This window comes from Excalfactoria chinensis, chromosome 5, assembly GCF_039878825.1.
Source record: "Excalfactoria chinensis isolate bCotChi1 chromosome 5, bCotChi1.hap2, whole genome shotgun sequence".
NCBI lineage: Eukaryota > Metazoa > Chordata > Aves > Galliformes > Phasianidae > Excalfactoria > Excalfactoria chinensis.
Genome location: NC_092829.1, coordinates 51,675,735 through 51,692,584, shown reverse-complemented (window position 1 = coordinate 51,692,584; position 16,850 = coordinate 51,675,735). Strand labels below are relative to the sequence as shown.

General features: G+C 36.5%; 1 protein-coding gene across 4 annotated transcripts in view; it reads right to left on the bottom strand.

The window, feature by feature from the left end:
* METTL15 (methyltransferase 15, mitochondrial 12S rRNA N4-cytidine) overlaps window positions 1-16,850 on the bottom strand; it is a 128,780-nt gene that overhangs the window by 42,188 nt on the left and 69,742 nt on the right. For 3 of the 4 annotated variants that reach the window (XM_072338943.1, XM_072338941.1, XM_072338942.1), the window contains exons 4-5: window positions 9,618-9,809; window positions 7,256-7,434 (exon numbers count right to left, since the gene is read on the bottom strand). In XM_072338943.1, the coding sequence (XP_072195044.1) occupies window positions 7,256-7,434; window positions 9,618-9,809 (371 nt within the window). Of the gene's footprint in view, window positions 1-3,819; window positions 3,938-7,255; window positions 7,435-9,617; window positions 9,810-16,850 lie in introns of those variants that run through there. The other variant, XM_072338944.1, reaches the window with a different exon arrangement.

The window sequence follows — 16,850 nt, the reverse complement described above, 5'->3', positions numbered from 1 at the left end:
CCTGAAAGTAAACCCTATTGTACTGAGCTGGCTTGCAGGCTTTCCTACAACCCTTTCGAACTGCTTCCTCAAAGGCTTCAAGTTATAATGCAAAATGATAGCTGAAACCAAAATAGGGGAAAAATGAAGATGATAAAAATTCTTGCTCCCTAAATCTGTGTTCCTTCAAATGTTCATGAAAGGACCTTCAGAAATTTGGAAAATGCAGCTAATATTGTTGATTTTTGGCAGAGCAGAACATAACAAGAGTTACTTGGAAGAGAATTCACAAGCTCGGGCGACACCGGTGGCACTAAACTCAATACACTCTGTTCTTGATCTTCCCCAGACAGTTATTCAAATCTCTTTATAAAGGGACTGAAAATTTGATGGGAACTCTAATATAGCCTCATTCGATGTATTTTAGGCTAGAATCTTCATTATCAGAGTACAGAGCAAAGGATTAGAAATTTGAGGGATCAAAGTGGAAAAAAAAAAGTACAAGAGCCTACAAGATCTGTGAAACTTGAGTAAACTTATAATCTATTATGTAAGTAAATGCAGAAATCATAGGAGCACATAAATGGAAATAATTATTTTTCCTAAGAAGAGGGTCCATTAGAGGTAAGACAACATATCATGTATGTGTTAAAAAGCCTTAATTCCATTCCAGTACTAAACTACAAAATTACAAAGTAATGGATCTGAAGTAATTGCAGTTCTTAACCAAATAACTGATAATCTACCTGATAGAGAAAAGAGTGTGGTGCCTGTGAAACAAACTGACTAAACTAGCATTTACAAAAGCAAATGAAGAAAATTTAATAAAAATATCATAATATTTCTATGTTTGCACAAGTATGCTAGCACAAAATACTCTTTCTTCACAGTTTTAAAGGAAAGATTCTACTCATGTCAGGGAATGTAAATGTGCAGCATCACAAAAGAAAATGATCATCACTGTTCAACAAAGGGAGAAGCCAATAATGAGATTTAAAATTTCAGTCATTATCAACAAAGTCTTCCTAATGTATGTGAAGCATCCAAGATGCATTTCCACATACCCAATTTTCACAGCTATAATCCCTACCTCCTCTGACCCCAGTGACAAAAACACTGCCATTGCTGTTTCTGTTACAGCTGTCTGAATGCTTCAAGATGGGAAGAGGCAATAGGATCCATTTATCTCAACATGCTTTACTATTCAGGGTTGTGAGGCTTTAAAAATCTACTTCACAATCCAAATAAAGCCGATTTAAAATGTATAATCTCTGGAAACTCAGCTCCCCCATCACTTGCAGACTCTAGAAAAAGTTACATTTGCTGGCAAGTACCACTTCTGTCTTCTAGACTGCCATATTTTGTACTTTGTATAAATCATAAAAGGAACACTTAATCTAATTTCAGGAGTCAAAAAGTTTGAAAAATAAGGACTTGGGCAAAATGAGAACTCAATTTCAGAAGGTAAGACGTCCTAAGAAACCAGCTGACACACCAAGCCTGTAGAACCTGTCAGAACAGTTCCTTTTCTACATGCCTAAAAACAGTGTCAGGTTTGAAAACAGAATGCTTCAAACAGCCACTGATTGCCATTTATGTGTGGAGAAAATTGTCACTTCGTACAAAACATGAGGACATCATATACTGAGGAAAAGTAACTATTTTCTTTAAATGGCCAACTAATAGCTACAAATACAAGGAGTTTGCTCAGAATTCTTAATTATTAAATGAAATACCGGAGTTAAAACCAGTATATAACGTATTCAAAAAATGCATCAATAGCATTCACTAAATGGCAAAGTTTCCATACAAAGCATTTCCTACTAACAAGCCAGTGGCCTAGAATGTACTATACTTATTCTTCCACCCAACTCTACCTGTACTATTCTACCACTTTTACACAGAATCTCCTTTATCTTGCTACATGCTAAAAAATTTACAGCCATGACGTCAAGAGCATCAGTTTCACGCTTTCACTTTTGGGCTGTAACTATCCATAGCTGGTGTTCACCTCTCAAAGTAGACCCACAGAATTTGTCACTGTCGTATTTTAACAGCCTAACTATTTTAGCAGGCTAAATAGTCTCTAAAGAACACTGCTGGCTTTCTGTGAATAATCTATTTCTGATATTCTAAGCACATTCCAGCTTCCAAAAGCATCACAGATAAAAATGAACTCACATGAGTACAGGATGAAATTTTGGTACAAAACTGACAGTGTTTATTGATTGGAAGCCTAGAATGAGATTCTATACTTAAATTTCCAGTCAATCTCACTGTAATTTTAGTGAAACACTCGAAGTTTTAGGCTCTGTGTCACATATATATATATATATATATATATATATATATATATATATATATATATATATAAAACTTTTGTCAATGAATAGCATGATATACAGATCTACTCATAAAAGTCACATGTTAACCGCTGGTCAGATAATTGTCCGATATGGTTGAGTGCAATGTCTTCCTTCAATAATCTCCTATGACAATTAACTTTGTTTCAAAATATCTATAAACTAGAAGGTAAATTTGAAAAGTGAATCCTTGCAACAAAGATTTATGACTAACTCGGAAGAGAAATAGAGAAATTAAAATGCTAATATATTCTGTAAATATACTAAAACATTACAGGCCTCAGATGAACACGTGCAAAGAGCATCATTGAAAATATACAACGGAATAGAATTCTATTCAAGAAACTGGTAAAGAAATACAGCCACAGGGTAGTTTTAGGCAACCAAAAACCCTAACTAAAACCATAACATCTTAAAATGCAGTGGCTTATTGGTTTGTCTGTCAAGATTGCTATCAGATAATACATATAATTTGTGGTAGTGATTTCTGTCAGACAAATGGATCCTTCATCTCTTTTAATAAAGACAGGAGATACAATCTATGTGCCAGGAGAGAATTTTTTTTTCTACTCCACTCTTAGCCCTCTGCTATTGTTAAACAAAATCTACCTGTATTTTCTGCAAAAATCTCTCATCCAGCCTCCTCCAATTACCACAACACTAAAAGAAAATCCTTCCTGGTAACAGGCTGTACAATACACAAAAATACATATCTAAAGAACACAAGATGAATTTCATTCATAAAAACATCGCACTTCTGGCTAGAAAACTGGTTTGAAATCCCAGTGAGAGAAATTATCATTTTTAGCTTTGGGATGCCCTGATGCTACTAACCCTTTTCAAAACGTAATAGATTCACAAGTTAAAATGTATTGAAATTCTTAAGCTTGTGAATGAAATTAGCAACGTGACGTGCCTGTCAATAAGAACTATTAAAGTCCCCAGAGTGCATGAGTGTGGGAGAGTTTAAAAATTAATTCAGATTGTGCACCTGTTTGCAGGAATTCGTCTGTTGAATTAGAATTGCATTTAATAAGTTTCTGTGACGCAACTAATGTCCTTTTGTCTAGGCTCCCTCAGTGCAATGTTAATTCCCCACTCTTCTGAAATTCAGGCAATATTACAAATTCCAAACTGATGAAGTCTATAAATGTGGTGCAATCAGAATGAGATTGACTTTGCCTATCAAAGTTTTTTAAACCAGTCATGTTTCTCTTAATATCTCACCATTAGCTCCTTTCAAGTTAAGTCCAAAGGACTATAAAATCTCAAAATGGCACAATAGCAGATCACACATCTAAGTGTCAATACCAAAAAAAAAACCAACTCTGGAAACAAACAAAAATGTAACAAATTGTATTACTCACTAGAAACAAAAATTGAGAGTAGTATAGGAAAAAAAACACATTAAAATTAACACCTAAAAAGTTTCACAATTTCTAACCAGTTTTCCCACCCATCCAGTTAATTCCACAATTTCAAAACAGAACTCAAGAAGCTTCAGCAACTGCCACCAGAAATGTTTCTTAGTTGACTTCCACACATCTATTTATTACAGATATTCAGCTGAGAACCTCCGTTCACTGTCACATAACCTGCATGAAAATAGTAAGCAGTAAAGGTAAACTGCTGGAGAAAGAGATGATGTTTACATCAGTGATAAAAAAAAAAAACAACCTACAAACAATTCCTCCTCTTTCCCTATGTAAATTTCTAGACCCTGTAGATTACTCAGCGACCCCCTTACTAAATGGATCAAAAGCATTTAAAAGTTTTGTGGTTTTTTTTTCCTTTTTTTTCTTTTTGATAGGATCATATTCAATGGCACAGTACGTAGAAAGACAACTTCCAGGCTGTACGCCAAGAGTTAGAAGGACTTGTTTTCTTCAACTGCAACAAAAGACTGCAATAGATGTGTTGATACCTGGGCTAGCCTCAAGCTGTTGTAGGCAAACTCGACATACAAATCTATTTATAATTTTTTGAAGCTGTACCTTAACATTCTAACTCTTGCCAATACAAACTTTACAAATGTCTGATTGTCGTGTCACTGTTATGGAGGTGGGTGTTGTTTTTTGTGTGTTTTTTTTCCCAATTATATCTTTCAAATTTATATCCCAATCAATTAATAACAGCAATATATCCTCTATTACTTTTTGCTTATTGGGTAGACTAGACTAGCACTTGCCTTTTCCAGTTTCTGTCTAGTACAAATCTAGCTTGAATTCACTGGGATTCATTTAGCAGTCAGAACTTTACACAGAGTTTGGAGTTTTAGAAAATCTGAAGTTATACTAAATAATCACATGAAAAAAAAATATGGACTACATATGACTATATATCAGGCATTCAAATCAACTAAGAGATACATAGAAATAACCAGTCACACTGACTACATTTTTTGCTTGTATTCTGGTTTCTTAATCAGGCAGAAAAATGTTTTTGTTCTGTAAAGAAAACTGTGCTCTGATAGAATCTGGAGAATTTAAAAGATGAGATTTTACTACCATAATGATTTAATTGCTTATTTTTAAGGACTTGGCATTTAACTAATAAGTCATAGAGCTTAATCCACTTAAACCCTTATCTAGGCAAGGTTTTCATAGCTGGGCTACAAGAGGATTCTACAGCTGTAATCTCTGGTCCTTTAGTTATTGTTTACCTTAATAACTTCATGGATATCATTTTGCAGAAGAACTGATTATCAATTAAGCTGTTAAACTTACCAGAAGCTTCCTTCATGTATACTCAGTTCAAAAACTAGTAAGGATTTACCCTTGACCTCCTCTACTGGAGAAACCAAATTAAAACTGTAAAAATTTCTACCCAAAGAGGGATTAATGCAGTGGTCCTAAAACTGTTTTAACTACTTACATACTCCACACTAAGTTCAAAACACTTATTTACTGTCTTGGCAGAAAAATGTTGGATTAATTTTCCTTGGCATGCACAGTAAAAAATGCCTTCCTGATTTCACATATGAAGCAGCTCTTCAAATGTATTTTGACACGAGAAAAAAGAAAAACCCTGTCACTGAGGCAGAAAGTGACAATTATGTGACAAGTCACATGCAATCCATTAATCATAAAGGAATCACAGAATGGTTGAAGTTGAATCAAGTCTAACCCTCCACCTGCAAAATCACCTAGAGTACATTGACCAGGACCACATCCAGGCAGGCTTTGAGTATCTCCAGAGAAGGAGACTCCACAACTTCTCTGGGCAGCTTGTTCCAGTGCTCCGTAACCCTCACAGTGAAGAAGTTTTTCTCACATGCAGACAGAACATCCTGTGTTTTAGCTTGTGCCTGTTCTCTCTTGTCCTGTTGCCAGGCACCACAGAAAACAGACTGGTCCCTGCCTTGGTACATTCTCTTAAAACATATTTACACATTTATAAGAGTCCCTCTTCAGACATCTCCAGGATGAACAAGCCCAGCTCTCTCAGCCTTCCCTCATAAGGTTGATGCTACAGGTTCCCAACTATCTTTGTTGCCCTCCAGTAGTTTCCTGTCTTGTTTGAACTTGGGAGCCCAGAACTGGAGACAGTACTCTAGATGCAGCCTCACCAGGGCAGAGTTGAGGAGGAGGATTACCTCAGCCTGTTGGCGTGCTACTCTTCCTAATGCACCCCAGCATCCCATTGGCCTTCTTGGCCACAAGGGCACAGTGCTGGCTCATGGTCTGCCCACTGTCCACCTGGACCCCCAGGTTCTTCTTTGCAGGGCTGCTTTCCAGTAGGTCAGCCCTCAGACTGTGCTGGTGTGCATGCAGTTATTCCTTCCTATTCGCAGGACCCCGAGCTTGACCTTGTTGAACTTCATGATGGTTTTCTCTGCCTGTTTCTCCAAGGTCTCTTTGAATGCAAGTGTAGTCCTTCGGTGTGTCTGCCAATCTACCCAATTTTCTATCATCAGCAAACTTAGTGAGGGTGCACTCTATGCTTTCACCTAGGTCACTGATGAATAAGGTGAACAAGAATGGCCCCAGTACAGATCCCTGGGGGACACCACTAGCTGGAGTCCTCCAATCAGATTCAGTCTTGTTGATAATAATATTCTGAGACTTGCCATTCAATCAGTTCTTAATCCATCTTGCTGTCATCATTTTTTCAAGTCTTCACAGTACAGACGGAGCTTTTAATTTAGTAATGAATGGCATTATGTTTTAAAGTTCTAAATTCGGTTGTCAAGAATTTATAGCTATTAGAGACCAGACCCAGTAATTTTCAATTCTTGATTAAATAAAAAGTCCCACCAGTAAACATTAGAATGTTAAGGTGCAGTATTTCCATCATACATTTTTCCTTGGAAACTTTGACTCAAGAACACAAACGTGAAGGTTTTAAATGTGAGCACAGCTGCTGCCTAACTACATTTTGTTCGTGTTGTTTACAGTTAAGAGCAGGTAAGATGAAGTGTTTCAATAGGTGCTTCAGGCTGCTCTAGTTGGCATTCACAAGATGAAGCAAGCTACGTGTTGCTTTACTTTTTGCTTCTTTGTTCTTTAAGCAGAGAGAACAAATCTAATTTCATTGATAATTGGAAACTGCCATAGTACTTCCCTTCAAAATATTAAAATGTAGAAATTTAAAACTATGAGATGCATATGACGTATCTGATATTTGAATGCTTACCAATAGCTAGGACAAAAAATTCCCTAGGCTGCTGTCATTCTGTGTTTTAAGTCGGTAGGCAAAATGATAAATCACTTCATGTAAAATCTATTATTAAACTAATCGGCAAAATACAGTATAACAAGTGGGAACTTGCAGGGGAAAAAAGAGAACTGACATCAGAGCAGAACAGGCAGGATCAGATCCTGCATGATTTCAAGTACAAATAGATCCCTCTGGGACTTTGGGGATTAATATTTTTTCCTCTTTCAGCCACTGTGAAGAATTAATGAGGGTACCTGCAACAATGCTTGCAAGCTGCTGAGTTCTGGTGATGGGATATATGCTGCGTGCCTGAACGATGGCTGAAGCGATTTTCTTGGCGTGCTTCTCCTCCCCGTATGTTCTCAGGATGGACGCAAGTGCCTGTTGATCTAAAGCATTCACAACATCAGCAGCAGTGGGCATGTCAGGGTACCTACGCACAAGAAGAGCCAATTAGTTCACTGACGTCAGTTTTCATTGACAAGAGGTGAAGCTTCATAGCTTTGAGACAAAGTCAAACACACACAGTGCATACAAGTGCCTTTGAGGTTTTCACGTAAGAGACAGCAAACCAGTGAAAATGTACTTCTTGCTACTTTAAGTGGAGTTTCTTCCTCAGTATCAATTAAAACAGCTGAAACTTCCAAATCTGATTGTAAACTATGTCTAATGAGCTGGCAATGATAAATACAGTTCAGCATCATGCTAAATTGGAAATGCTGTGTGACTGTTCCTATTTTGACAGCTTTAGAATACAAACTTGCCCCTTACAGGTTCATTTTAGTTACCTCGCAACATACATAGTTTTTTATTCAGAACTGATCTCAAGGATCTTTTCTTTCCACATCTCCTGCTATGAAAACAATTGCCTATGAAAATCATTCAACTTTATGGTTCATTAAGAGGCATAAAAATGTATATCCACATATTGCTTTTGAGAGAATACAAGTGATCCCATATTAAATGAAAGGAATTACTACAAGTGAAAGGGTTTAAGTCATACATATGCATTTATTCTTAATCTGCTCCACTTCACTATTGAAACAGTTTAAAATATTAACTGTTCATCATGTAAGGATTAACTAACGTGAAGAAAACACTCAAACTACTCAATAAATTCTCTCCTGCAAAGACAAAAGCATGCTGAATATTTTTCAGGCATTCATTACTCCCCTGCAGAATCTTAAAAAAAAGATAACAAAACTTAGATATCAGAAGCAAGGTGTATCATAGCAACAACTGTAGCAGAAGGCTTCTGTTATGCCACAGGTAGCCTCTGTTCTTATATACCATTACACATATGTATCCTCATGATGCAAATACAAGCTCAGACTCCTGAAATCAGAGGGCTGAACCCCAGTAGGATCATGTGAAATTTTTACACAAAAATACAAAAAGGGAGCATCAAGAAATTTGCAGTGTTAAGCCTTAATGTTAATGTAAGAGAACAACTGCTTAGAAACAAAGGTATCCCGTAGGCTCTATGTGAATAACAAAAGACCAAATTACATTTCTTAAGACTACACGTTCATCAAAACATGAGGCAAATAAATTTTCATGCTCCTAGTAGTAATATATTATGCAATTACTGCCACCATCTATGCAACACAGATCTCTGTCATTTACCCATAAAAAGCACAACACTCCAGGAATACATATTAGGTCATCTGAAGACAAAAACCGCTGCGTAAGTGTAATTTCATGCTCCTGAGTGAACTCAGCACTAATACTGACTACTTTAAATATAGGTGATTCACTTAGTAATTGTTAATTTAACAATTAAATAAGCCTGATGTGCCTCCTCCTGCACAATACAAAATAAAACCAGCAAGGCTGCTAAGGAAAGTGCAATAGCATAACATGATGTAACTTTGCGATCAGATTTTAACTGCTGGATATTACCAATAGGATATATGTAGTTTTAGACTTATTTTAAGGTTTATTTTACAGAGAAGCAAATGGGTCAGGCAGCCATTGCAGAAGGGAGGGAGGAACATAACTTGGCCAAGTGATCATTCCATAAAGCCCTCCTAGGTGCTTTCCTGTGTAACCTACTATAGGGAACCAGCTTTAGCAGGTGGTTGGACTCAATGATCTCCAGAAATCCCTTTGAACCCCTATAATTCTGTGCTTCTAACACAAGCCTCCGATCTTCCTTGTGGAATGCACTACAGGAAAAAGATCCTGGAAATACATCTCTAAGCTCTGGCTAACTCAGTGTCCTGTCAACATAACCATATGTGGCATCTTCTTTTGCTTTCCATAACATTATCAGAATCTTTAAGCCTTACAGTAAAGTTTGTCCCTGCAACTATACACTACACACACCAAAAAAGTAAGATTTTAAGGGTGTGAATGGTGTAGTTCAGAAAAATGTTACTGGATGAATTACATATCACTGGAATATTCCTATTGTTTTATAAAAGAAAGGAACATAGCCAGGATTCTAATTACTGAAAATCAAAAAAGGTTTTGTAGCAAAAGATAGACAGTAAATTTGAGCAAAATTAGGTATGGTTTTATCATGTGAATTCTTCACTTTAAAAGGAAATGAGATATACAGCGTTACTGAGCACACAGTTGAGTTCCAAGGATAAATATTACATTAACAAATACCTGTCACAGTCCATCCTCATGTCCAAAGGTCCATCTTTCTGCAGGGAAAAACCTCTTTCAGGTGTATCAAATTGCATAGAAGAACATCCAACATCCAAGAGAACTCCATCTAGAGTTCCAGGCTCAACTCCTGATGAGATTAACAAAGCCTCCGACTGGCTAAACTGTCCTAGAAGTGCTTGAATCTGTTTCCTGTAAGAAAATCACAAATAAAAACCCTCATTTTAACATTGCAGTGTTTTCACCTAATATAGGAGGAATGAGTTGGTAATGCTCACTTGTCTCTGAAGTAACAGTGTTATTCCCAAGGTAACAATTTAGGTATTTTACATGTGCCAGAACGCAAAACTGATCCTACTCACTCATCAGTGGTTATTAAGCTTGTCTTTATTTCCTTCCTGCTTAATCTCAAACTACCCAAAATGCTCACGACAAATCAGAAACCAGATAAAATTTCATTTTTCAGTATGGAAGAAATCAGAGTCATCTTTCATATCCAATGGGAATTCTCTGACCACTACAGCATTCCTTATTCTGGGCATGACTCCTAGTTATGGGATGCCAAAATGCAGAAAAGAAATAATGGTTCTCATAAAGTGATATGGAATACGATGAGCCCAGTCTTGTGGTTAATACTCTTCTGTCAGGAAAAAAGTCCTTAATTCTTGCCATGGGACAAATACTTGTTTTTATGCTAGTTGTCAATTTAAAAATAATTGAGCAGAACAAGTTGCACCGGATCACAAGCAAATAAATGGTAACAGAGTTGCTTTGATTTAGGCACCTAAACAGCATGGAGAATAGAGTTTTATATGCTTTTTTTTTTCTTTCCTTAAGGAGGTTCTTGCTTAAGATTACTCTACCGGAGAACAAAAATGGCATAGTAAGGGAAAAGAACATCTCTGGCGTGCCCAGCTCTCTCTTGGCATCTAAACACGTGTGTTACATTTTAATCTATCTATAAAGGTGACCTACAAGCAAATCGCTTTTTTACTTATTGTCAGAACTTGAAACAAATGTAAAATTGTCAGAACTTGAAACAAATGTAAAATGTTTTACCAAAGTGCTGCTGTACCTGCAAATTTTTAACCTTTTAATCAGTGCCTGCAAACAATCAAATAAACAAACAGAAAACAGTACATTTAATTATCTGAAAAGAAGCTACTGCCTCTACATCAGAGCTCTGACATTGGTTGGATAAGTGCTCCTCAGTCTCATACTCAAACTGCTACAAGACAGTCAAGTTAACTCACAACTCACACGGGCAGTGGTGAGTGGATGGCACAACCCCTTACTACAAAAGGACGATGCTTGTATGAATTCTGAGAAGTCAACGTTATAAACATTTTGGAAAAAACAAATAAAACTAAAAAAATCCACACCTTCCCCCCAAAACAACTGAGATCTAAATTGTTCAAAACATCAGCTGAAATCTAATCCAACTTTCAGGTGAGTTTAACGTAAAGACAAACTGGCATTAGTTTTATTCAGTTGACTCCAGAGACCACAGTTTGCAAAGAGCTCATGAACAGGAGAGAATCAGAACAATTTTTTGTACCCATCCAATTAGAATGAAGAAAGCTACAAAAAAAAAAAAAAAAAAAAAAATTGGGTAAATGCTCCACTCAGAGGAAGATGCTATAAACACATAACCGTATGGAAGAACATTTAGGTATATAATGGCATCCTCGTTAGAGCAGAATGAATCTACTGAACATAGCTCAAAAACTGAGAAATGCCTGGAATGAACAGATTTCACAAGGGATATCAAGTTCACACATACACACTTCTGAATTGACTACTGTCCAGCATGTAATTAAATACAACTATTCAGCCTAATGAGAACTGAATTCCTGAAAAGTACAATGATCTACTTAACACATTTAGCTTAATTTAAACTGAACAGTTATAGCTTTGAAAATGTTTCCTTTCAATATGAAAGGATTTTTTTTTTATTTTTTATTTTTTTAAACTCTGCACCAGTTTGTCCAACCCAGCAGTGTTTCTTTAAAGAAACCATTTATGTTAAACCTTTGCGATTAGGAAAAGGTAAACGAGCAAATTTGATGTAAGTTGAAATTCACTGTTTGGAGAGAGATGCTTCAGATAGAAATAGTCCTGGAGTTCACAAATAAAGATTGAAAAAGAATTAGATGGTCATCTGGATGTCAACCTTTCAGTTGTGAGAAAATACAGCCTATGTATATAACCTGTGTGTTACAGGTTTAATTTTATACCAGTGGCAGAGTCAGGTGTCTTAGTGAATATAAATCTTTAATAAAAGCAGGTGAATTTTATGAGATTATAACTAGATTAAAATCTTCTGTTCTTTGAATTGTTTATTTGTGAATCAGAAGAAGCAACTTCAAGCACCTTGGTTATCTCAAAATATTTTAATTAATCAAACCAAATACATGGCTATGAGTGATCATTTATTACCTTATCAAAACAAATATGGATGTCGACCTTTATTATTTTACAGAATGGCAACAATGATGGAATGATGGTAATGTTGACAAGGACTCATTTATTAGATCATGCATGTCCCAGTCTTCAGGCTTGCCCGGGTCACAATGAGTTAAGAGTATTTCTCTTGGATAGCCCATAAGGTATGTAATATAGCTAATGTGTGTAAGTAACAAAATGTCTTTTTTTTTTTTTTTTTTTTTTTTTTTTTTAATTAAAACATAAAAAAGAGGGCAATAAAACCATAGAACTTGCAGGTTGGACACGTATGCGTTAGATGATGAGTATGACATTTACCCAAGGAAAAATGTTTCACCAAGCACTCAGAAGCCTTTATTAAAACATCATAAACTCTTTCCCTGTCTACTATTCTTCATACCTCCGTCCAAATACTAATGGTATGCAGTGCACAAGATCTTCTTGAGAAAATATTTCAGTTTTCTGCCCTCAGATTTTTGTTCACATTGCTGTAAAACAGCCTCAAATAAACAAACTGACAATAAAAACTGTGTACACTACTCTATAAAGGAGTGTGTTGTACAGTTACAGGTCATTGGCTTTTCCCATGAATAGGGAAATTCTTCATGCTTTCTTTTTCGGTGGTCTGATGTTTTAAAACAACTTGCCTCTTGCTGAAGAGAAAAATGTTAAACATGGCACATGAACACCACCACTCAACATACTCAGACTATTTCAGAAACCTAAAAACACTATGAATAGCTTGTAGCACAAACCCACGAATAGAAAAATAAGATGTGAAAGGTGAAACACCAACTTAAATGTATTTACAAAGAGAAGACAACAAGGCAGCGGAGTGAGGATGTAAAATCAGACAACAATCATCACATTTTTAGCATCCATTTGGCTTGTCTTTTTGTTTTTGTAAGTTTTACTGAACTTCCAACTGTTGCTATCAAGCAACTTTTCTCAAATTATTCAACATAATCACTCTCTCTTCTTTAATTTTGACATTCTCCAAGGAAAAGGACGACATAAGTGAATTTCAAAATTATTTCACCTGCCACAGAGGTTCTTGGGGCCCTAGTAGACTTTACTGTAAAACAATCTCAAGGGCTTTCAGGCTTCTTGTAATGCCTGTAGTAGTTCAAAAATAAGACATGACCTCAGGTTCAAGACCCTTCAACTCAGGTCCTAACACAGTGTATAATTGTGTATACAACACAGAGTATTTCTGACAGAAAGCACTTGGATCCATACTTCTCAATTATATGGAAGAGTCAAATGAGAAAGAGAGAAGAGCTCAAAGTCTAATGCATTTCAGGCTCTTCTGCTTTCAGTTAACGTGATATAACGCTCCACAAAAATATTTCCCTTATTTCCCTCAGCTGAGAAGGATGCACACAGAAAAACAGTGAAGCATGAATGTAACTTCTACAAAATGAACAGAGAAAATCTTTTCCCTTCCCAAGTTTCTGAGTTGCCACAGAGGTTGCTGTGACATCAATCACAAGTAATTTCACAGAAAACTATGATTATGCTTTCACAGCACTTCAGTATTTTTACACGCATATAATGATAGTTGCTCTTGATCCTTTCACCATTGTATCTATTCATACATAGAATTTATAAGAGTAGCAATGTCAGGAAGTGATAATCCCTTGTCCGTAATGAAAACTACCTTCCACTCAACCAAAGTAAATGGTTCCTTTGAGAGAGCTGAAAAAAAAAAAAAAAAAAAAAAAAAAAAAGTTTTTTTTAAGCTAAGTCTTGCCAAAGCCATCAAACAAGGGGACCAGTCTGGTGCACTGTTTTGATTCAGTGACTCCACTGAGACTGCCAGAATGGGTGCCAATTAGTAACAGCTGTAATTAGGATATTGGTACAGGCCTGGTTTGATAGCACTGACTCACTTCACCTAGGTCACCTAACAGCTGTCAGACAACTGCCACTTCCACTCACTGCTGCTCTGAGCCAGAAACATCTACAAGACAAAGTACACCATTTGTAAATCCCTGGAACTTTCAACATCCTACATAGAAATTGTTATGAACATTACTCAGCCTCAGTGCAACTCTCCTCTCTGTATATGTGTTTGTATACTGTGGAAAAAGCCCATACATCTGTCTGAGAACAAACATACCAGTCTAGGTTGGGTTTTGTGCTACAAAAGTACAATACCAAATAACCCAATCCCAGACACTGATTAACAAAGACCAGAAAATGGGAAGATATACACATGAAAAGCAGTTCTCAGAAAAAAATTCATGTTTTCAAATTTAAGGATCAAAATTACAATTTTATTCAGCACGTAGAAATAGAAATACCAGTTTTAAATATTCAAGAGTTGGTGAACATTTAAGTACCAAGTGCTCCCACTTACGGTTTGGGAAAATTAAAAAGGTATGCATACGTTCTAGAAGTTAAATACTTCTCTCTGCATAACTTTAAGACATCACAAAGAAAGCAAACAGGAAAACCTCATTTCCCATTAATGCGTAGAATGCTCACCATTTTACGTTGCCAAAACCAGTATACCAAGGATGATACACATGCTTTTCTCTTATCAATTGTCCTTCCATTATTGTAACAGCCTCCTATTCAATCCATTATGAAACTAGTTATTTCCGGCTTTAATCATCCTCCTGTAGCTTGCAACAAAACTCCCTCCCCTTGTCCATCTAACCGATTCCATAAAAGGAGGCTTCCTTGATCCCTCACGTCTCATCCAAGTACCAAAAATTGGGTATTACGTCCTCACAGAGATAGCTGTATGAAATTTCAGGATGCCTGAAAGCTGACTGCTCATCATTTTAGGACACAAAGTATCCATTCCTTTATTATGTACAGTAACAAACTGTCAGTGAAAAACACTGTTTGATATTGAAGCTATAAATGCAGTTTTAATTAAAGGAAAATAATTAATCAAAAGCACACCTGCCAACACTGATTTCCACTGAATATATCAGAAATCTTAATATATTTGGTATCTTTTGTAAGTTACTCATCACAGAATTGTAGCGATTAGAAGTCCAACCACCTGCTAAAGTGGGTTCCATACAGTAGGTTACAAAGGAAAGCAGCGTTCCAGTGCTCTGTCACCCTCAAAGTCAGGAAGTTCTTCCTCATGTTCAGATGGAACTTTCTATATCCCTCTTTCTGCCCATTGCCCCTTGACCTGTTGCTGAGCACTGCCTGGCCCCATTCACTTGGCTTCTGCTCATTAGATATTTGCAAGCATTGAACAGATTCCCCACCCCCCAACCCCCCTTAGTCATCTCTTCTTCAGGCTGAACAGCCCCAGGTCTCCCAGCTTTTCCTCAAAACAGAGATGCTCCAGGTCCCTGATCAACCCTGTAGCCCTCTAATGGACTCACTCCAAAAGTTCCCTGACTTGGTCTTGAAAGTTTCTCTTTGCCTAATTTACAGATAAGGAGGGGATTTATTTCTGGGAAGACTCAAGAGTACTACAATAAGGCAAATGATTCTGAGGGTAAACATTAAAATTACATGCCTCACCAATAATTGAGAAAATGTACCTTTTACGTTTCTTAAGTAATACAAAGTTTTGCTGAGTAACAGAAGGAAATTCTACTATTACATGAAATTTGCAGCTAGCTGGAATTAAAACCTTTGTTACATAATGACTAACATTTTGTTTTGAGCAACACCTTCATTACATAATATACGCAAAAGATGTAATACGCTGTCATCTTTCAGATGTGCCAAGGAAGCCAAGCTATTGGAACCGTTTGCCTTTCACTTGTGGGACCTGTCAGTTTGAAAAATAAAACACTGTCCCAACAGAAGAATCATAAATATTTGTCTGACTTCACAATGCATTATCTGGGGATTTTATTTTGCAATGTATATACGAGGTAACCTTTCACATGAAATGGGCAATCCAGTTCTACATGGTTCAATGGGCACAGAGTAAGAGCAGTTGTATACCTGTAAAATCATTTTGGATCTACCAAATATTGTTGTCACTCTCAGCTTTATTGACATAGAGTTTAACTTTAAAGCTAATGAGTCTCCTTTATATAGCTAGCACTCTTTATATTGGTTTCCATTCCCTCTCCTGCTCACCTCACATAACCTCCCTGGCACAAATAAGGAACAAGACAGAACATGAACATAAATTCTGAATAACTGGCTGAGTAAAACAGTGAAACAGGTGTTCAAAATAGTTCCAAAAAGGCTCAGTTTCCAGGACCAGAGAAATGAAAGAGATTAATTATTCAAGAACAAACAAACTAACTGGACAAACCACAGCTGTATGTTTTGGTTTGGATGTACAGTCTCTACTGATACAAGCATGCCTGGCTATGGCAGTTCAGAATACTTTCTTTTCACAAGCACAAGGTAGCAAAGCATTAAAATCCCACGCATTACTTCCCCATTCATTCTATAGTGGCACTTTTAAAAGATATTTTTATAAAAAACTCTCCTGTCCATATAGCCCAGTAGCCCATATAAAAATACATACTTGCGTTAAATACACAATACTGCTTCACTGAACATAAACAAGTTCTGCTGCTGGCACCAGAATAAAGAAAAACTCTATTTAACACCAAAATCCTGTAGAACATGGTAAGAAATTGTGGATGTACATCTGCAGACATTAGAAACCTAAGATCTGTGCATATTAGTGGCGTGGTTGGTTTGTAAAATAAGAATATGGCTACCCAGCTTCCAAGAGTATTCATTTATTAGCTGAACAAAAGGTTTTGCTTTCTGACAGTTATTTGCACGTACAACAAACTTGGATAGCAGAATGTATATAAATAATTTAAAAAGTGACATGCA